Here is a 21,311-nt window from a genome sequence, read left to right as displayed (position 1 = left end):
GTACATGTTGATTTGGTTGGGCCTTTCACACCATCCCTAGGAAAGAAAAAGTATTTTCTCACTGCCGTTGATGATTTTTCAAGATACGGCCACGTGTATACTCTCACAGAAAAATCTGAAGCCTTTGAAGCCATAAAGTCACTGTACAACTTTGTAGAGACCCAGTACAAGACCAAGATCGCACAATTGCAGAGCGATCGCGGGGCTGAGTTCATGTCTCAGAAGTTCCAGGACTGGGTAAGGCGTAAGGGCATCCGCCATTTCCTAACTGCACCATTCACGCCTTCGCAAAATGGTGTAGCTGAGAAAAGGAATGGAATCCTGCAAACCATGATGCGTAGTCTGATCGCAGACGCAAATGTCGCAGAGTCATACTGGGGAGAGGCGGTCCATTATGCCAATTACACCTTAAACCGCACCTGGAGCAGTGTTGTGAACCAGACCCCATATTTCCTGGTTCACGGTAGGAAACCAAATCTGGCACATTTGCGTGTGTTTGGTTCCTATGCATGGGTGCACATCCCCAAGCAGCTGCGGAAGAAGGGGAGATCTGTTTCCCAGAGACTAAGGTTCTTGGGCTATGCTCCTGGCTCCAAGGCCTATCGTTTCCTGGGAGAAGGGGGCAGACCTGTGACTTCCCAATCTGCCTCTTTCGAAGAGGATTCCAATTGGACCCAGATCCACTCAAATGATCTGAGCCCATATGCCAACCGACCACGACGTCACCTGAGACGACCACATACCCTGCCACCGACGAAAGTGAGGAACAAGACGAAGATGCGTCCAGTCCCATGGAGGAAGACACGCCGTCTTCACCACCAGCGACACCTCAGAGACCCGCGGAAGAAAAGAGCGGTGAGTGGCAGAAGGTAAGGAGGTCAAAGCGGTCCAACAAAGGGGTCCCGCCAAAGAGAATTGACATTGGCCACATCGCGTCTGTCAACAGCGTTGTGGTCACCCCAAAATCCTTCTCTGACATCCAGGAGCTGCCCATCGAGGAGCAGGAGAGATGGCAGCTCGCGATGGAGAAGGAAATGCAGAGCTTAAAACAACTCAAGGTCTTCACTCCCCAGCAACCTCCAAAGGAGAGGAAAGTCATTGGCACAAGGTGGGTTTACAAGGCCAAACCACTTGCCAATGGCCTCTACTTATACAAGGCCCGTTTGGTAGCCCAGGGCTTCGCTCAACGTTATATGGAGGACTACTCGGAGACTTACTCTCCAACCGTCCGGGCAGAGAGCGTCAAGGCCGCCCTCGTGACTGCAGCCGCTCTGGGAGAAGAAGTCTTCCAATTCGACATCCAGACGGCTTACCTCCACGCCAACTTGGACCGGCAGATCTACGTGAGAGCTCCTCCTGGCTACCAGCAAGAAGGGGGAAATACATGGTTGCTTCACAAAGGGTTATATGGTCTTAAGCAGTCAGGGAAATTATGGTATGATTGTCTTAGAAAGAGTTTAGAACGAGTTGGTTTCTCAGAATCTCATGCAGATCAATGCGTTTTCACACGCAATTCCAAGGGAACCACAGAACGGGTGTTAGTTTATGTGGACGACCTATTATATGTAGGGCCTAACAAGGAAAGGTGTGATGAATTTGCCAAGGCCCTGGAAGAAAAGTTTACTCTGAAGTCTTTGGGGCGGGTTGACAAGTACTTGGGTGTGCATATTTTGGCCACTAAGGGGGGGGTTCACTCTATCTCAAAAAGAAAAGATAGAGGAATTACTGGCCAAATGCAAAATGACAGAATCTAATCCTACGCATAGCCCAATGTGTGAGGTGTTCTCACAATGAATCGTTAAAGGTGCTTCCAAGCAAAGTCATCACGCAGAGATGCAATCATGTTAGCTTTATTCATGATAGATCAAAGAGAAAGAAATACTTGGCATGAAAGCATTCATGCCTGCATGTGAGAGAGAAATAAAATAAAACAAAACAAGCTAGGATTACATGACTAAAATAGAGGTTAGGAGTAGAGATAGAACTAGAAGCAAGAACTAGAATCAGAACAAAGAACAGCCCCTCGTGCAGAGGTATTTATGGGGGGTCTTGGCCCCTCCTTGACCAGAAAACTCTCTCGCCAATGGGGCTGTGGGCCTGGGACCCTTGGCTCATCAGTGGAAGCAAAGAAGCCTCTTTGCCTCCATCTGATGACCCTTTTGGGGAACTGCCAATGGCTGGCACTAAACATCTAACAATTCCCCTTCTTGCCAGCCAATGACAGGGACCAGTGAATGTATGTAAGGGGTGAGCAGGTGTCATAGACATGCATGAAAACCATTCAGAAGGCCAAACACAAACGCTTACACAGAAGGTTGTGCCGGTCAATGGGAACAGGCTTGGTAAACAGATCAGCTATCTGGTCAGCTGTGTTACAGTGCTCAACATGTATAAAACCCTTTTTGGTAAGCTGCCTGACATTTTTATAGCGTATGTCTATATGGCGAGATCTGGAGCCTACTGCATAAGCCTCCGAGATTGCAATTGCGGCAGTGTTGTCCTCTAGAATTTGGATGGGCAGAGGGGGAGATGCCCAGATGCTTGTTATCAGTTCATTGAACCAAGTCAAATCATTGGCCGTGTCTGACAGGCTGGCATATTCAGCCTCGGCCGTGGAGCAAGAAATAAATTTTTGCTGCCTAACATGCCAATGTATTGGGCAGCCATTTAGCAATATGAGGAAACCAGAAGTGCTCGGTCTAGTTTTGGTGTCTCCAGCCCAGTCTGCGTCTGAGTAAGCGGAGAGCTGGGCCGTCTTCCCCTTTTCTGGTTCTAGCATAAGGAGGGCATCAGCTGTGCCCTTTAGGTATCTAAGCACCCTTTTAACAGCAGTCCAGTGGAATTCCTTTGGGTGTTCCACATGCCTGGACAATAGATTCACAGCTAAAGCTATGTCAGGTCTGCTCCAATTGCTGATGTATAGCAAGGAGCCAATCACAGATCTGTAGAGCGTGTTATCTGTGAACTCAGGACCGTCCTTATGGGTGTGGTTGTAAAAGTCGGTTTGCATTGGGCTATGCGTAGGATTAGATTCTGTCATTTTGCATTTGGCCAGTAATTCCTCTATCTTTTCTTTTTGAGATAGAGCGATCCCCCCCTTAGTGGCCAAAATATGCACACCCAAGTACTTGTCAACCCGCCCCAAAGACTTCAGAGTAAACTTTTCTTCCAGGGCCTTGGCAAATTCATCACACCTTTCCTTGTTAGGCCCTACATATAATAGGTCGTCCACATAAACTAACACCCGTTCTGTGGTTCCCTTGGAATTGCGTGTGAAAACACATTGATCTGCATGAGATTCTGAGAAACCAACTCGTTCTAAACTCTTTCTAAGACAGTCATACCATAATTTCCCTGACTGCTTAAGACCATATAACCCTTTGTGAAGCAACCATGTATTTGCCCCTTCTTGCTGGTAGCCAGGAGGAGCCTTCACGTAGATCTGCCGGTCCACGTTGGCGTGGAGGTAAGCCGTCTGGATGTCAAATTGGAAGACTTCTTCTCCCAGAGCGGCTGCAGTCACGAGGGCGGCCTTGACGCTCTCTGCCCGGACGGTTGGAGAGTAAGTCTCCGAGTAGTCTTCCATATAACACTGAGTGAAGCCCTGGGCTACCAAATGGGCCTTGTACAGGTAGAGACCATTGGCAAGTGGTTTGGCCTTGTAAACCCACCTTGTGCCAATGACTTTCCTTTCCTTTGGTGGTTGCTGGGGGGTGAAGACCTTAAGTTGTTTTAAGCTCTGCATTTCCTTCTCCATCGCGAGCTGCCATCTCTCCTGCTCCTCGATGGGCAGCTCCTGGATGTCAGAGAAGGATTTTGGGGTGACCACAACGCTGTTGACAGACGCGATGTGGCCAATGTCAATTCTCTTTGGCGGGACCCCTTTGTTGGACCGCTTTGACCTCCTTACCTTCTGCCACTCACCGCTCTTTTCTTCCGCGGGTTTCTGAGTTGTCGCTGGGGGTGAAGACGGTGTGTCTTCCTCCATGGGACTGGACGCATCTTCGTCTTGTTCCTCACTTTCGTCGGTGGCAGGGTACGAGGTCGCCTCTGGTGATGTCGCGGTCGGGGTGTCCTTGCTGGGTCGGTTGGCATATGGGCTCAGATCATTTGAGTGGATCTGAGTCCAATTGGAGTCCTCTTCGAAAGAGGCAGATTGGGAAGTCACAGGCCTGCCCCCTTCTCCCAGGAAACGATAGGCCTTGGAGCCAGGAGCATAGCCCAAGAACCTTAGTCTCTGGGAAACAGATCTCCCCTTCTTCCGCAGCTGCTTGGGGATGTGTACCCATGCATAGGAGCCAAACACGCGCAAATGTGCCAGATTTGGTTTCCTACCGTGAACCAGGAAATATGGGGTCTGGTTCACAACACTGCTCCAGGTGCGGTTTAAAGTGTAATTGGCATAATGAATTGCCTCCCCCCAGTATGATTCTGCGACACCTGCGTCTGCGATCAGACTACGCATCATGGTTTGCAGGATTCCATTCCTTTTCTCAGCTACACCATTTTGCGACGGGGTGAACGGTGCAGTTAGAAAATGGCGGATGCCCTTACGCCTTACCCAGTCCTGGAACTTCTGAGACATGAACTCAGCCCCGCGATCGCTCTGCAATTGTGCGATCTTGGTCTTGTACTGGGTCTCTACGAAGTTGTACAGTGACTTTATGGCATCAAAGGCTTCAGATTTTTCTGTGAGGGTATATACGTGACCGTAACGTGAAAAATCATCAACGGCAGTGAGAAAATATCTTTTCTTTCCTAGGGAAGGTGTAAAAGGCCCAACTAGGTCAACATGTACTAGTTGGTATGGATATTGAGTCTTGCGTAATGACACCTTTGATATAGGAGCAGCCTTCCTCTTTGTTTTCTTGCAAATGGCACAGTCCAGAAACACGTCACAGTCCTTGAGCTGGACTCCCTCAGCAAATTCTCCCATCTTTTTAACTACAGGGAAGCTTGCATGTCCTAGCCTTCTGTGCATGAGGTGGACGCACTTATTGTGAATTGGCTTCCCCATTGACACTCTCTTGGCTCTGTTTGCTTTGAGTGGTACTGTAGGTGCCTGCTGAGATTCAGGCTCCTTGCCCACACTGCCCTTGGAAAGCCTTGGGGCAGGTTGTGGTGCCTTGGGAGAAAAATATGGCAAGCCATTTATTATTGTAATATTTCCAATGACCTTCTGGTCACGGGTGACATGACCTCCCCCCTTGCGAAATAAAACTTCCACTTTGTCATCGTCACACAATTTGGTAATGCTCAATAGGTTGTTGGCTATGGAGGGCGCGTGCAAGACACCTTCTACTTTTCCAAGTCCAGGTACAGAAACAAAACCCTCCCCAACAACTGAAGCAGTATCTCCATTTGCAACCTTGACAGATGAGGTAATTTTCTTTAACCTTTTAAAACCTTGACTCATATTAGTAATGTGAGAAGAAGCTCCAGAGTCCAGCAACCATAAGTCAGTGGAGCTATCAGCCTTTGTTGTGGGGGTGAGGGAACAAGTATGCAGTGAATTTCCCTTGCCCCTGCCACGCCCCCTTCCTCGCCCTTTGCCTCTTACTTGATTGAGACCACGTTTAGGGGCTTGATGTTGATGGGGGCAGTCTTTCTTGAGGTGCTCCTCAGAGCCACAGATGAAACATTTAAGCAGAGCATTAATTTGCTCTGAGTTGTGGCGCCCCCTTCTGGCTTGCTGAGTGGTGACTCTAGCGTATTCTCCAGCATTTCTCCTTCTCCGATCTTCTTCGATCAGTCTCCCTGTGAGGTAGGACAGATTTATGTCTTCCCTCTTGACCGCTTCGAGTGAAACAATGAAATTGCTCCAACTCCTGTCTAAAGAAGTAAAAATTATGGAGAGCATGCTCACATCAGACACAGGAAAATCTCTGGAAATCAATTCTGCCCTGAGTGCCTTTAATTTTGCAAGATGTTCAGGCATGCTGGCACCAAATTTCAGTTTGGTTGTATAGAGCTCAGTTGTATATCTGGTGATGGAACCAATGGTATCGCTGGTGAATAGTTTGAATAACAGTTTCCAGACCTCAGCAGCTCTGAGACCAGCTGGAATGCTAGGGAACAAGTTATTGTCCAGAGAACTGAGTAGAGCAGAATAAGCCTGCAAGTGTCGCAGCTCTTCTTGATGTCCCCATGGGGGAGGGGGTGGTTTTCGAACCATTTGTAGAATCCCATTCTTTAAGAGATATAGCTGTATATCTTTACTCCAACTGCTATAGTTCTCCCCCCCCAGCTGTAGTTTTTTAAAATCTCTAGGAAGGTCTGTGGCTAGAAACTCGGACCCATATTCAAAAAATTCTGAAACGTCCATTGATGTAAAAGGAAGCGGAAAAATGCTTACTCCTGAAGTGAATCCTTCAGTGAAAGGGGTCCCTCTAGTGGTCGAGGAGGGAATCCTTTCTTGGTTATTTATTGACTCCAGATGGGCGTGCCCGGAGACCATGTGATCCGGGGGAGGGCGTTGTTCAGGGTTTCTCCCTTCTTCCCATGAGGCATTGGGGGGGCGGAGCCCAGATTTGCCGGCTCGGGGTTGCTGCAATGGATCCTCCCGAGAATTGCAACAGCATGGATTTTCATCATTGCCCTGAGGAGCCCATTGCTGGTCCTGAAGACCTGGAGAGAAGGTGGGAGGCCGCGGGGGTTGATTGTTGGGAGGCTGCAGGCTGGATTTCCCCCGGCAGTTGGGCCCTGGGGAGAGGATGGGAGGCCTCGGGGGGTGTGTGGGCACCCCCGACGTCTGCTTGGCCCCCAGGGCCGTAGTCAGGACTTGGATGGCCGTTTTAATTGCATTTGTATTTGTATTAGTATCGGCTGGGCAGATCTCATCGCCATCATAGCACTTTAGGCTTTGTGGGGGGGAGAAATCAGGAATATGCATGCTGCCTTGCTCGGATGCCAGGAATTGCATGTCATTCAGGCTGGATGCCAGGGACTGCTGGCCTTCCAGACTTAAAGAAATCAAGTCTTTGTTAGATTTAGTGGGGGCCGCCATCTTGTTTCCTGTGCCAGACCACGTGGGCGGAGCCATCTTGTTTCCACTTGCCCCCGGAAGCTGTAGCTCACGGCTGGGAGGGGGGGTTCGCGCCAAAAGCCCTGGGGACCCGGGGTCACTAAGGGAGGCGGGCGCCATATTTGGGGGCCTCGTGGTCTCTAGGGAGAGGCTCACCAGGGGTTCTAAGGCTTTCTGAGCTGTTCCCTGGGCTGCCCCCCCTTTCCCTTGCATTGCAAGGATCTCTTTAAGCAGCTCTTCACGTTCCTGTGCAGTCAGTTTACTCACGCGGCGTTTGGTTTCAGCCAGGTCCGTCTCTGCAGCATCTGAGCAATCTTGGACAGTCTGCAAACCTTGTATGCTCTCCTCTGTGGCGTTCAGTTGTAGAGAGGCATGTGAAGGTGTCCTGGACGCTCTGCTGGATCCTCTGACGGAATGAAGGTCATTTGCACTCTCATCTGCAGCTGAGGTTGCTTCAGGGACTGAAGTCTTGGATGTAGGCATCTTTGATTGATGACTCCTGGTAACGATCTGGGATCTCCGGCCATCCATTTCAGTTTCAAATCTTCTGCAAGCTTGGAAGCTTTCCTTTAAACCATCCTCTGCTTCCAACTTGTGAGGTGTTCTCACAATGAATCGTTAAAGGTGCTTCCAAGCAAAGGCATCACGCAGAGATGCAATCATGTTAGCTTTATTCATGATAGATCAAAGAGAAAGAAATACTTGGCATGAAAGCATTCATGCCTGCATGTGAGAGAGAAATAAAATAAAACAAAACAAGCTAGGATTACATGACTAAAATAGAGGTTAGGAGTAGAGATAGAACTAGAAGCAAGAACTAGAATCAGAACAAAGAACAGCCCCTCGTGCAGAGGTATTTATGGGGGGTCTTGGCCCCTCCTTGACCAGAAAACTCTCTCGCCAATGGGGCTGTGGGCCTGGGACCCTTGGCTCATCAGTGGAAGCAAAGAAGCCTCTTTGCCTCCATCTGATGACCCTTTTGGGGAACTGCCAATGGCTGGCACTAAACATCTAACACAATGCAAAGCGACTTTTACAACCACAGCCATAAGGACGGTCCTGAGTTCACAGATAACACGCTTTACAGATCTGTGATTGGCTCCTTGCTATACATCAGCAATTGGAGCAGACCTGACATAGCTTTAGCTGTAAATCTATTGTCCAGGCACGTGGAACACCCAAAGGAATTCCACTGGACTGCTGTTAAAAGGGTGCTTAGATACCTAAAGGGCACAGCTGATGCTCTCCTTATGCTAGAACCAGAGAAGGGGAAGACGGCCCAGCTCTCTGCTTACTCACACGCAGACTGGGCCGGAGACACCAAAACTAGACGGAGCACTTCTGGTTTCCTCATATTGCTAAATGGCTGCCCAATACATTGGCATGTTAGGCAGCAAAAATTTATTTCTTGCTCCACGGCCGAGGCTGAATTTGCCAGCCTGTCAGACACAGCCAATGATTTGACTTGGTTCAATGAACTGATAACAAGCATCTGGGCATCTCCCCCTCTGCCCATCCAAATTCTAGAGGACAACACTGCCGCAATTGCAATCTCGGAGGCTTATGCAGTAGGCTCCAGATCTCGCCACATAGACATACGCTATAAAAATGTCAGGCAGCTTACCAAAAAGGGTTTTATACATGTTGAGCACTGTAATACAGCTGACCAGATAGCTGATCTGTTTACCAAGCCTGTTCCCATTGACCGGCACAACCTTCTGTGTAAGCGTTTGTGTTTGGCCTTCTGAATGTTTTTATGCATGTCTATGACACCTGCTCACCCCTCACATACTTTCACTGGTCCCTGTCATTGGCTGGCAAGAAGGGGAATTGTTAGATGTTTAGTGCCAGCCATTGGCAGTTCCCCAAAAGGGTCATCAGATGGAGGCAAAGAGGCTTCTTTGCTTCCACTGATGAGCCAAGGGTCCCAGGCCCACAGCCCCATTGGCGAGAGAGTTTTATGGTCAGGGAGGGACCAAGACCCCCCATAAATACCTCTGCACGAGGGGCTGTTCTTTGTTCTGCTTCTAGCCTTCTTGCTTCTTGTTCTGCTTCTACTTCTAGTTAGTTTAGTCATGTAATGCTAGCTTGTTTTCTTTTATTTTACTTCTCCCTCACATGCAGGCATGAATGCTTTCATGCCAAGTATTTCTTTCTCTTTGATCTATCATGAATAAAACTAATATGATTGCATCTCTGCGTTCTGCCTTTGCTTGGGAGCTCCTTTAACGATTCACTCGTGAGAACACCTCACACATTAGGCGTGGGTGGGTGGGCTGCAACCAACCACGGACTTCCCAGGGGCCTGTGGAGTAGCATTTGCCTCAGAAATAAGAGCACCACGTAGGTCTGACTTGGAAGCTTTCCGGCCTGCGTGTTCTTTTTTAATCTAAGCCCAGAGGAAGATCAGAGATCCGGGGGGGGGGGGACTTACCTGTTATCAGGGGTGTTGCCGTCACTGCTGGACTCTTTGTCAGATTCCTCTTCTGACTCAAGCACCGCAATGGCTGCAAAGAAGAAAGGTGCCTGATGACCCCATGCGTGGAAATGCAGCCCAAAGCTCTAGAAGTCTGTGCAGGCTACCTGCTTCTTCTAGGAAAGGTACGTGGCCAACGTTTACCTAGTTCCTCCTCTTCTTCATGGAAGCTTTGGATTTCTGTCTGAACACAGACCAAAAAAGTCCTTGTTACCACCAGCACCAGGATTCCCGCCAGGAATTAAACCTCCAAAGGCAGCAGCATCCTGCCTCACCTCTTCTGGAACGTCAACGCTGGCCTCCAGGCTCTTGGCAGCCGGCAGCTGTGGAATCGCCTTCTGCAGCCTCTGGGAGAGCCAGAAGACCAGGCCCTGGCCAGCCCTGGGGGGAAGCGGAGGAAGCCGGTGAGGGAGCACCAGGGCCAGGAAGACGGAAGCAGCAGTAGAGGTCATTTGGCCAGAACTGCTCTAAAATAACGGGCAGCCATCCCAGAATTCCTGCTTGGGACCTTCCTGCCTCGGCCCTTCCTGCCAATGCTCTCAGAAGGCAAAGCTGGCGCAGGCATGGCCTCTTCCCCTTTTCCTCCTATAAAATGGATTCCAGCCTTTCTCCTCCCAGAGCCAGAGACTGACCCGCGCAGGACAGTGATCCACACTGTCCCTGCAAATGGTCCGAGAGGCCGCTGGGGAAAAGAGTGACCTCCTTCACCGCTGGAAACCCCTGTAAAGGAAGCACCTGGTACCTTCCCCTCAGCAGCCACAGGTCCACGGTGCCAAGGTCTTCTCCTTGGAGGGATGCTAAAGGGAAAAAAAGCTGGTGAGTCTGTGAGGGTGACAGCAGCTCTTCGCTGAGAGGGCAGCCGTGAGTCTGGAGGCCGCTTCTGAGCCTTTCTCCACACCAAGTGCTGCCTCAGGCGAGAAGCCACCTAAGATAATATCTGCCCCCACCTCCACCTAAATTCTACTACTGCTTTCAGCAACAGCCTTTTTTTCTCAGGGGCGGTTGCTGGCTTTCACCAGATCCTCAGCATCCTTTTCCTTCAGCCACACCGGCTGAGGCTCAGCAACCCTGCGAGGACCAGGCCCCCAGGCCTGCTTCTGGAAGGGAGCAACGCAGTCTTGGGGCTGCTGTGGCTTCAGAGTATTTACTCAGGAAGGGGAAACGTTTTACCCAGGGTAAAATTGAAGCAGCAGCTTTGAGGATGGGGGGTACAGTACTGTGAGGCTCAGCCCGAAACAAGATAAAACAAGTTCAGTTCTTTATTTACTCACACCAGTAGACGGACTCTTGCCAGACTAAACTCATAATTACTCTCACCCAATGGGTATGCCCTGAGAGACTCTAGGAGTGGCTATCCTAAATCTCTTCCTCTTCCCATAATCCAGCTCCGGACTGTGCTGTCTCCTCTCCTAGGGATGGGCTCCCTCCTTCTGGCCACTGTACTCTAGCCCAGGGGTAGGCAACCTCAGCTCTTTTATGACTCGTGGACTTCAACTCCCAGAATTCCTGAGTCAGCTGACTCAGGAATTCTGGGAGTTGAAGTCCACGAGTCATAAAAGAGCCGAGGTTGTCTACCCCTGCTCTAGCCCATCCCACCACCCTCTCCATAGGCACCGTCTCCAACGGTCAGCAAGTGTAACAGAATCTCAAAAAGTGGCATCTTTTCTACAGGCAGTTTCAACTTCTGTCTACAATTTCAGTCGCTAAGTCATGTGGTTGTTAAGTGAGTCACCACATGACCAGACCCAATTTTACAATCATTTTTATCATGGTGCTCAGTAAGTGAATCATGCAGTTCTTAAGTGAATCTGGATTTCCCAATTTACTTTGCTTATCGGAAGCTGGCTGGGAAGGCTGCCAATAACAATCATGGGCCACAGAGTCGTAAATGGAGCTGGCTGCCAAGGGCCCAAATTGTGAACAGGTGACTGTGGCAGTTACACAATGACCGTAACTTCAAAGACAGGTTGTAAGCCACTTTTTCCAAGGCTGCCATAATTTCAAACAGTCATTAAACAGATGGTTATAAGCCGAGGACTACCTTAATGGCTTGGGACCCTTGGTAGCTTTCCATGTATCCCTGAAAAGAGACCAGGAAGCAACATCTGAAAATGGGGGTGGGGGGAGGGCTCACAAGGCCTGACGCTTCCTTCCACCATCACACACACACACACACACACACACACACACACACACACCACACACAGGAGGAGGGCCAGACTCTGGCTTCACCCAAGGTTGATTCTGGGGTTTGGAGTGCGAACAACTATTTCAATCCACAGCTCCTCCAGGATTACCACCATGACAGTTAATTCTGCCATAATTTTTGCCTGGCTGCACCTGAAAATGATGGTAGGAAGAGTAGATTCTGAGCGATAGATGTCTCTGAGCTCTCCTAATCCTAATTACAACCCCGAATTTTAAAAAATATACATTTTAAGCATGTTGATTAAGCTAATGCTGAAAAGGATCCCCTGGTGATGGGATAGGAAGGAAGTCTCACATTCCCTTTTTATTGGATAGGCTGGTCTTTGTGGGGCCTCTGAAGGCCTGAAAGCTGAAAGCAGCACCTTGCGTTGCACTCCGAATTCACGTGGCAACCGGTGTGGCTCCCACAGCAGGGGTGTTACATAAAGATGCTGCCCTAACTTGAATGGCTGTTTGGCCAACTTAAGTTCCAAATGGCCTTCAGGGATATCCCTGCCTAGAGTGTGTTTGTTTGCAAGGTGACTGAGATTTGACCATCAGGAGTTGCCAGTCCCTTCCATCTTTCTCCCTGTCTGAAGGAGAAAGAAAGATTAAGAGACTATTGCAGAATATTTTTATAGCTCTGAAGATGTTGCTAGGTGGAATACACAACTCTGTGGTAGGAGGATATTGCAATTGCTTTCTGCAAAATTGTAAAAGATGCTGAAATAATATCAGAACCATGGGTGAAAGGGGCCCATCGGACATCTTGTGAATAAGTGAATACTGCTCCCAAACTGGGGAGGGTGAGACCCAAAGGAGGGAAAGGAGTATCCCAGGAATCAAGTGTGACTCTCCCCCCCCCACAAGACCTGACAGAGCACACCCCACGGGACTGGCAGAAGGCAAGGACTGCCCTGGGCAGAGCCTGGGCACCTGCCCACCAAAGCTTTGACGGGGAGCTGAATTACCTTCTGCTGGATTGCAGCAATCTCCTTCTGGCAGCTTTAAGAAAAGAAAGGATTATATGAAAGCACCAAGCAGTGGAACATGGAACAGCCAGCAGGAGGCTCTGACTCCATCCTTGCCAGTCTCCTAGTTCTGAGCAAATTCTGCAGTGCTTCCTGAGAATATCAGCCCTGAGGAAGGGAAGCCAGTCTGGTCAGTCCTTCAAGGCAGACCGGATCAGGAAACCAAAGTCATACATGCTAAGACTATTTTTAATTCTCAGGTCACAGTAACAAAATCTTGCACGTCTCCCCTGCCTTTATCTTCATAGGGACTGTGGAGGGTCTCATATGAGCAGAGCTTTTTTTGTCATCCAACGCCAAGAACGGAGTTCCGGCACCTTTTTTTGGATGGAACCTTGTAGGGTAGGCAAGGCGGGTTGGTATGACGTGTGTGAGTTCTGGTACCTTTTTTTTTTTTTACAAAAATCACTTCATATGAGACATTTTTTCCAGTTCTCTCCACATCAAGGGGGTTCTGTCTCAGAATAAAATGAATAAAGCAAAACAGAGTCTAGCACTTCTATGCATCGTGGGATCTCTGCAACTGTTTTGCCATAAGGCATGCTGCAGTCTATTCCACTGAGCCCGTACGGTGCATTCACTTTAGCAGAGCAAGTTGGGTGGATGCAGCCACACTACCACAGCCTGTTTAGCCACCAGCAGTCAAGTGGCCAGTGCAACTTCAGACCATGACACAGAATGACCCAAGTGTTATTCCCCCACTGTGAGTTGTCCCTGAAAGGTCCACTTCCCCTAGTGAAAAGTTGGAGAACTGATTGGATTTTGCACACACTCACTTGGCACTGGCATTCTGTGGAGGTAAAAAGAACTAACAGCCTCTTCGAGGCAGCCACTCACCAGCTTGGCAAGTCCTGGCCCATCCACAGCTGTACTCTCTTCCACTGGTGCGTCTTTCTCTCCCACCACCGAAACGTGGATCTTCACAGGAGGCTGGGGTACCACCTTCTCAATCCAGTCAAACATCCTGGCACTGGCACAAGGCTGAATCAAGGACAGGGTGCCAATGTTGAGCCAGGGGAGACCTGGAAATTGGATGAAGCTCTGAGATTAAGAAGCATCTGGAAAAGAAACCCCAGGGGGAGGTATGTTGGAGGAGAGATCGGTGGTTGGCTTGGCTCAGAGAGAGCCACCAATGGCTGGCCGCCCTTCCTTCTTCTTACAGTCTCCTAGAAGGACAAGGAATGGTCCAAAAAGTCCAGTGGACAGTGATGGTTCAGTGCTCTGCCATTTCTAATAAATCCACCTGCACTTTTGGGACCAGGACCTGCAGAGGCCCTTAGGTGTTGCCACACTGTGGTGAGTGGCTATCGTACTTCTAGGGCAACTGCTGTAAAATCATGACATGGTGCTCCAGTTGACGGCAGGGATGGTCCAAAAAGTCAAGAGGGCAGCCACAATCAGTGGCGTAGCGTGGGGGTTGCAGGGGGGGCGGCTGCACCAGGTGCAACATCTGGGGGGGCGCGCTCGCACTCGCAGCTCTCTGCCCCTGCCTGGCTCACTCACTCTCTCTCACTGCAGTGCTGGCTGTGCGAATCCGATCCGAGCTGCCGGGTCGCCGCCCACTGTGGAGGGGGGGTGCCAGGCGTGCGGTGCGGTGCGGAGAGAGAGCGAGGGACTATCTGGGGGAGGGACAGTGCAGCGGCCGGGTGCTTGCCCCGGGTGCTGACAACCCACACTACGCCACTGGCCACAATGCAGCAATTGAAACTCCACCTGCTTTTTTTATGTGTGACACATTTGACAGGAGACCTTGACTAGTGAAACTGCGCTGGCATAGATCATTCTGAATTGTTCCAAAAATAGAAAAATGATCTAGAAGGATCCTGATGGCCAGGGAATTGCTGGTCACTGGTCCAGTGAAGCTTAAGCCCAAAGCAGAATCAGCAGATGCAAACACTGCTTCCCAGCTACTTCCTAAGTGGATGGTTGCAGTCGGTAGTGCAAAGCAATTCCCAGTGAGGTCCTCAGGAAAGCTCTCTCGGCTTGTGGCTAAGGATTTTAAGTTCAGTGTACAGACCTGAGAGCCAAGGGCCTATATGGGAGATGGTCGAGGTTTTGGCAGCAGAAATATTCTGGCCTCTTTCGTTGGGAAAAAACCGGCCCATCAGGAGGCAACACCCTCCTGTTCCAGTTTCACCAGCTCCAGTCTAAAATGGTCTGGACTCCTCCCCACAACCAAAGATCCAGCTGCAGCTGTCATTTTCATACCCTCCATGCTGCCGCTGGCTCTTTCTCCAACCAGGGAAAACGGAGGAGTTGGGTGGCAACAGCAGAACTAAAAGATCCCAAGAGAAGAGATGAGAGAGAACCTTCCTTGAAGTCTCTCAAAAAAAAGGTTCGGAGCTCCTCTGACATCCACGGTACCGAAGAATGGACTCACCACGGAATCACCGAGAGGCAGATTCCAACTGAAATCTACTCAGCTAAGCCCTTTGATAGCGAAACCAGGTGGCTTCCATGACTGGATGCATTCAGATGGCCACTGGAGAGCATTTGCTGGGGAGGCCGGGGTGCCTGCAGCGGGGGGGGGGGAATTGCAGGCCCAGACAGACACACGAACACACCCCGCATGCATGCTGATAGATGCAAAGAGGGAGTAATGGAGGTCAACCAATCTTACCAAACAGAGACAAGCTCAGCTCTTCTGATGGCTAAAGACCAGCGTGTCCTCAAGCAGAGAAGCAGCTTCCCGGTTGCTTCCCTTGCAGATGCAAGCCCAGATCTCTCTGCTGGGATCAGAGCCACACAATGATCTGTGGCCCTCTTCAGGTGACTGAAGTAGCCTACCCAGCTCCTCACCTGCACATCCCAGCCCTGCCCTCTCACTGTAAAAGCAACATTTCCCCCTCTTCTTCCCAAGGGGAGGGGGCATTTTCCCCACGTCCAGTTATCAGATCAGCCCCCCTAAAGCCTGAAGCCACTCTTTCCTCTGGAGGAAGCAGCTCTGAGGGCTGCTGATACTTCAGCACCTGATGGGGCTGAACCTGGGGGTGGGGGGGACTACCTGGATGCCCAAGCCCCCCCTTCCTGGGAGTGCCAGGGACCTGGGAAGGGAGGCATTCCAGTACTCCCAGGCACCAGGCAGGCTCTGGCCTCTGGCTGCTCTGGGACTGTTTCCTGCGGGGCCACACTTACCGGAGGCTCTGCCCCCTTTCCTCCCCCCAAGAAAGAAAGACCGTCTGCTTCCTCCTGCTACCCCTGGAAAGAAGCCTGGTTCTGCTGCACAAGGGACCTGGGAAGCTGGGCAGGGGATTAATTAGCTCAGAACAGAGTGCAAATTGGATTAAGGCAGCAGGCTTGTACTCAAATCCCAGAGAGCAGGCTTGTACTCAAATCCCAGAGAGCAGCTACCCCGACCCCCTCAGGCCCCCACCCAAGCGTGTAGATGAGGGCTTTGCTGAGGAGGAGACCGTTTGCAGCCAAGGGAAGCATGTCGTGCATTGCGGGGGACGTTGCAAGAGGAAATCTGAGGGCCCCGGGCCCCTTAGAGGGAGCAACACGAGTCTCGATGCCCTTCCCTCTGCTCTCAGGTCACCTGGATTGGCATCAGTCCTTCCCCCTGCATCTGCGAGGCAGGGGCTCCTCCTGGCCAGGAAGGTCGGCCAAGCCACTCCTGGATAATCCAAGGATTTTAGTTGTTGCCTCGGTTGCTAGGAGACAGGGTCTTCTGCACCCTCAGCAAATTGCAGATGGCTTAGCACTGTTTCCAACGGCTTCATTCAGGTCTCTGATGCTGCCCAGCTCAGAGTAAGGCACAACACAAAAACAAGGATGTGCAATCAATTAGAACCAAGGAAACGGCAAAATAATTACAGGACAGCAAATACAAATAGAGAGCATCACAGCCAGGGGAGTCCTCTTTGCCTTCTCCAAGACCTAGGAGAACACCCAGGTTTTTGTGGTCTTTCAGAATGCCAGCAGGGGGAGATGGATGCATACACACATGCTAAATGCATGGATACATTTGTAGAATGTAAAGTCACTTTGATTTACTTCTTAGCAGTTTATCTAATTGGAAGGGTTGGCCCAGCTCTTTGTACTCTGGATTGTCCCAGGCAGGTAACCTACAAAATGTGATTATTAAATTATGAAGAAATAAATAAGGTATGAAATTGCCCCTCTGAAGCTCCATGTTTGTAATGGATCTCTGGAGCTAGTATTTGACATTGCTGAGCCAGCTGACTTATCTTTCCGGAAAGTGCACAGCACCTGTATCGATGGCCTACGTAGCTTTGGAATATCCAGCTTGCACTGTTGCCTAGGAGCTCAGTCCCCTCCATGGCAGGGAACTGAAGGAGCCGACAGCATTCCCAGAATTTCAGAGAAATGCCACATTTACCTTTGCAAAGAAACGTTTTTGCTCACCTGAAAATACAACCCACCAAGAAATTCAGGCAAAGTAAGGAATATTTATGGGGGAGGGAGTAGATTATACAGGGTATAATATATAATGTATACAATTTTTATATAGGATACAAAAACAAATCATACATACATTTGATATATGTGATGCATTAGAAAGCAACAAATCAAACAATAAAATACATTAATTGAACCTGAGAATTTAACAATAGAAAATATTGACTCTAGATCAGAGCCTTTCTGGGTTGACGGCCGAGAGGGAAAGGGAGGAGCAGGGCAATGTGTGTGTGTGTGTGTGCGCACACGCGTGCACGCACAAACAAATGCATGCATGGTAGTGGCATTAGCACCTGTTCTTGTTGTTGTTAGCTGCGAAGTCGTGTCCAACCCATCGCGACCCTATGGACAACGTTCCTCCAGGCCTTCCTGTCCTCTACCATCTTCTGGAGTCCATCTAAGCTCACACCTACTGCTTCAGTGACTCCATCCAGCCACCTCATTCTCTGTCGTCCCCTTCTTCTCTTGCCCTCAACCTTTCCCAGCATTAGGCTCTTCTCCAGTGAGTCCTTCCTTCTCATTAGGTGGCCAAAGTATTTGAGTTTTAGCTTCAGGATCTGGCCTTCTAAAGAGCAGTCAGGGTTGATCTCCTCTAGGACTGACTGGTTTGATCGCCTTGCAGTCCAAGGGACTCGCAGGAGTCTTCTCCAGCACCATAGCTCAAAGGCCTCAATTCTTTGGCGCTCGGCCTTTCTTATGGTCCAACTTTCACTGCCATATATTGCAACTGGGAAGACCATAGCCTTGACTATACGCACTTTTGTTGACAGGGTGATGTCTCTGCTTTTTAGTGTGCTGTCTAGATTTCCCATGGCTTTCCTCCCGAGGAGCAAGCATCTTTTAATTTCTTGGCTACAGTCCCCATCTGCAGTGATCTTGGAGCCCAGGAAAATAAAATCGGTCACCTGTGCAATGTGCAAATGTGCTGGTAGCATGAGTGGGCGGGAGGTGCACGCACACATATTTTATATTTTGCCAGTGTATTCTAGACCAGGGCTTTTCAACCAGTGGTACGGGTACCACCTGTGGTACATTGGCACCTAGAAAGGTGGTAGCGGGGGAGGGGGAATGAGCTGAACTGGTGGCGGCACCGCACAAGCCTGAGCGAAAGACGGCTGGAGCTGCAGGGCTGTCAGGGCTCAGTGGAAGCGTCTCGACCAGCGCCAGGATCCAGCTGGAGCTCGGTGCTGATCCCGGCGCTTCTGCTGAGCCCAGAAGAAGTGCCAATCAGCTGGAATGTTGCAGCATCTCCAGGGTCTTGTGATTTACATTCAGATGCTTGGCAAATGATTCATATTTATGATGGTCATGTGAAGTGACCAAAACCTGCTGCAACCACCCAGCAGATGGGGGGAATAAAAACCAAACACCCCCCACCCCACCCCGCTGCCAATTCTCAACAGAAATGCTCACAACAGTGAAAACCTCGGACAGGAGGAAGAGCGCCGCCGGGCAGGCAGGCAGGTGTCTTGATCGGCTGTGGCTTGGGGGGGCACTTTTTTCAGTGCCATTGTAACTTCAAACAGTCACTAAGCGAACTATAGTAAGTCGAAGACTACCTGTTCTTCATCACTCCCCCCCCCCTTTTTTTGGTCATCAGGTTTTTGACACCTGGGTGGGCGACTGGTGGTACTCGGATGTTGCCGTATCTTAAAAGTGGTACAATGGGTGAAAAGGTTGAAAAGCCCTGTTCTAGACCTTCCAAAACATGCTGCCTATTGTATAATTGCTGAAAAGGGTAGATTTTGTATATTAAAAAAAAAAGAAATGCCTTTGACTAAAATGGAATTAGGTTTACTGAACTTCAAAAGGAAGCATGGTGGTCATACTAAAATGCTAATATCACCTTTATTAAAAAGCTAATAACTCTTTATTAATCAGTACATTTGCCATTTCAGAGCATACTTAATAACTGATTCTTTTTAATGTTAGTTTTATTGTTGTTTTAAAATTATTATGGTTTGTCACATAGCCAGCCAGAAATTTAGACTGGATCTGACATTTTTATCCACCTATCAAGTCCTTCCCAAGGACCTGAGAAAGGAAGATGTTGATGTTTTATGACGTTAGAGGTATCCTCACAGGATCTGTTTTGAGTAAAGCTGCCCCACTGATGGTGAATTTTTCAATGCCGATGGTGTTCCAGTTGTGCTCCAGTAGTTTTGGGATTGCCCCCAAGGCACCTATATAGTCATATAGTGCTAACTTTGCTTTCTTTTGCCAATGTTGTGTAATTTCTGTTTGCAGATCTATTTTGTCATCTTCTCCAGGTATCCTTCTCTTGTATTCTGCTCTCCCCAGGAACTGCCAGATCCACTATTCAGACTTTTTTTGTCTTTCTTATCAACAATTGTTAAGCCTGGCGTGTTATGCGGCAGGTGCCCATCTGTTTGAATTCTAAAGTCATGGAGCACTTTAGCTTCTTTATTTTCTATGACTTTCTCCATTTTATTGTCCCACCAGTTCTTGCTTGCAAGCAAATGATATTTCTTGCGGATCATCCAATGTTGCTACTTTATCATGCCACTCTTTGTAGTCAGTCCGTGTGATCTTCTTGCAGCAGCTAACCTGCTGGTCATCTGTTTCATCAGCTTCTTTGCAGAGGTGGCACTTGCTGTCTGTTGCTGTCTTCTCAATTCTGGCTTTGTATACATTTGTTCTTAAGGGTTGGTCTTGTGTTATTTCTTCTTATTTATTTAATTTATATCCTGCCTTTATTATTTTCACAAATAACTCAAGGTGGCGAACATATCCAACACACTTTCTTCCTCCTATTTTCCCCATAACAACAACCCTGTGAGGTAGGTTGGCTGAGAGAGAGGGATTGGTCCAAAGTCATCCAGACAGCTTTCATGCTAAGGTGGGACTAGAACTCACGGTTTCCCAGTTTTCAGCCTGTTGCCTTAACCACTGCTAGGCCAAACTGGAATAATCTAGACCCGTGGTGGTGAATCTATGGCATGTGGTTTTTTTACCCATAGTCCCACAAACACATGGCAAAGGCTGAGAAGCGAATGGAGAAACAATGCAGCTGAAAGGCAGGTTAGTAAAAAAAAATGTTTGGGGGAGGCGAGGGCATCTGGGTGGGGGTGGACATGGCAACCTTACCCTGCATGGTGGCGGGAGGGTGGGGGAAGTGGCATTGGGCACAATACACGAGGCGGCAAACAGCCGCACCACGGTGAAACTGGCCGTTTGCCGCCTCCTGCCCAATGCAGCTGCCATGAGGTATACCAGTTCCTTGCCTCCGCCCAGCTTGTTCCGCAGCCTCATGGCAGCTGCATTGGGTGCAACACACGAGGTGGCAAACAGCCATGTCATGCCAAAACTGAGGGGCGGGCAGGCTGTGGCTGCTGATGGATACAGTTGGCTCCCATGCACTTGCTGTGTGTGGGGGCTCATGGTGTCAGGCAGCAGCCACCCCAGCCCCTACCTCGCCTTGCCCTGCGGCAATGGCACCCCTCCCCTACCTCCTGCCTCACCTCACTTCACCCCGCAGGACGAGCCTCCTGCCCACTGTCCCACCCACCAGAGACCCCCTGGATCTCCCCCAACCCTGCCTGGTTCCCATAGGCATCCCTCCCTACGAGCAATATCGAGGTGGCCACACCCACCCCGGTTACAGCCACCCAGTCTGCCATGACCACCACAGCCACGCCCACCCAGTGGGATATGCCCACCCAATGGGCCATACCCACCCAATGGGCCATGCCCATCTGGCACCTGACGATACGTAAGTGGGTTTGGAGTTACAGTTTGGGCACTCGGTCTCTAAAAGGTTCGCCATCACTGATTCTAGACCAATCGTTGCTAGCCACCCAAAGTTGCATGCTACAGGATAGGTAATCATATAAATCTTTTAAAAGAATAAACTGGTCAGAGTTATGAGAAGGTGGATGAGTTTGAAACCCACCATCTCTCTCAGGAGTTGCTGCTTTTTGGAAAGACTTCTTTCATCGTCTGGAATTTATCAAAATATGAAGAGCACCTTGTGTAGAGGGCTACTCAAAAGTTACAGAAGAGATTTTCAAACAAGCAGCTCTATTTTACCAATAAAAGGAGAATATTTGTAGCTCAGGATTGAAATGAGGGGTCCTTGGTGCTCTCTGAGCTTTGTTTTCTTGCAGATGCATCATTACTCAAACTAGGTAACATAATCAGCGCACTGATGTTA

At 49.5% G+C, this 21,311-nt stretch overlaps 1 protein-coding gene across 1 annotated transcript in view; it reads right to left on the bottom strand.

Moving 5' to 3' along the window:
• CNGB1 (cyclic nucleotide gated channel subunit beta 1) overlaps window positions 1-20,539 on the bottom strand; it is a gene marked incomplete at its 5' end in the record, with an annotated part of 65,346 nt that extends 44,807 nt beyond the window's left edge. Inside the window, 7 exons of the mRNA XM_081335688.1 lie at window positions 9,459-9,531; window positions 9,645-9,684; window positions 9,776-9,967; window positions 11,542-11,605; window positions 12,574-12,692; window positions 13,556-13,759; window positions 20,246-20,539. Of these exons, the coding sequence (XP_081191814.1) occupies window positions 9,459-9,531; window positions 9,645-9,684; window positions 9,776-9,967; window positions 11,542-11,605; window positions 12,574-12,692; window positions 13,556-13,759; window positions 20,246-20,539 (986 nt within the window). The remainder of the gene's footprint in view (window positions 1-9,458; window positions 9,532-9,644; window positions 9,685-9,775; window positions 9,968-11,541; window positions 11,606-12,573; window positions 12,693-13,555; window positions 13,760-20,245) is intronic.
• Between the last annotated feature and the right edge of the window lie 772 nt (window positions 20,540-21,311).

The sequence above is a fragment of the Vipera berus genome (assembly GCF_964194415.1).
Source record: "Vipera berus genome assembly, chromosome: 10".
NCBI classification, from domain to species: Eukaryota; Metazoa; Chordata; class Lepidosauria; order Squamata; family Viperidae; genus Vipera; species Vipera berus.
This window is presented reverse-complemented; position numbering and strand designations above follow the sequence as displayed.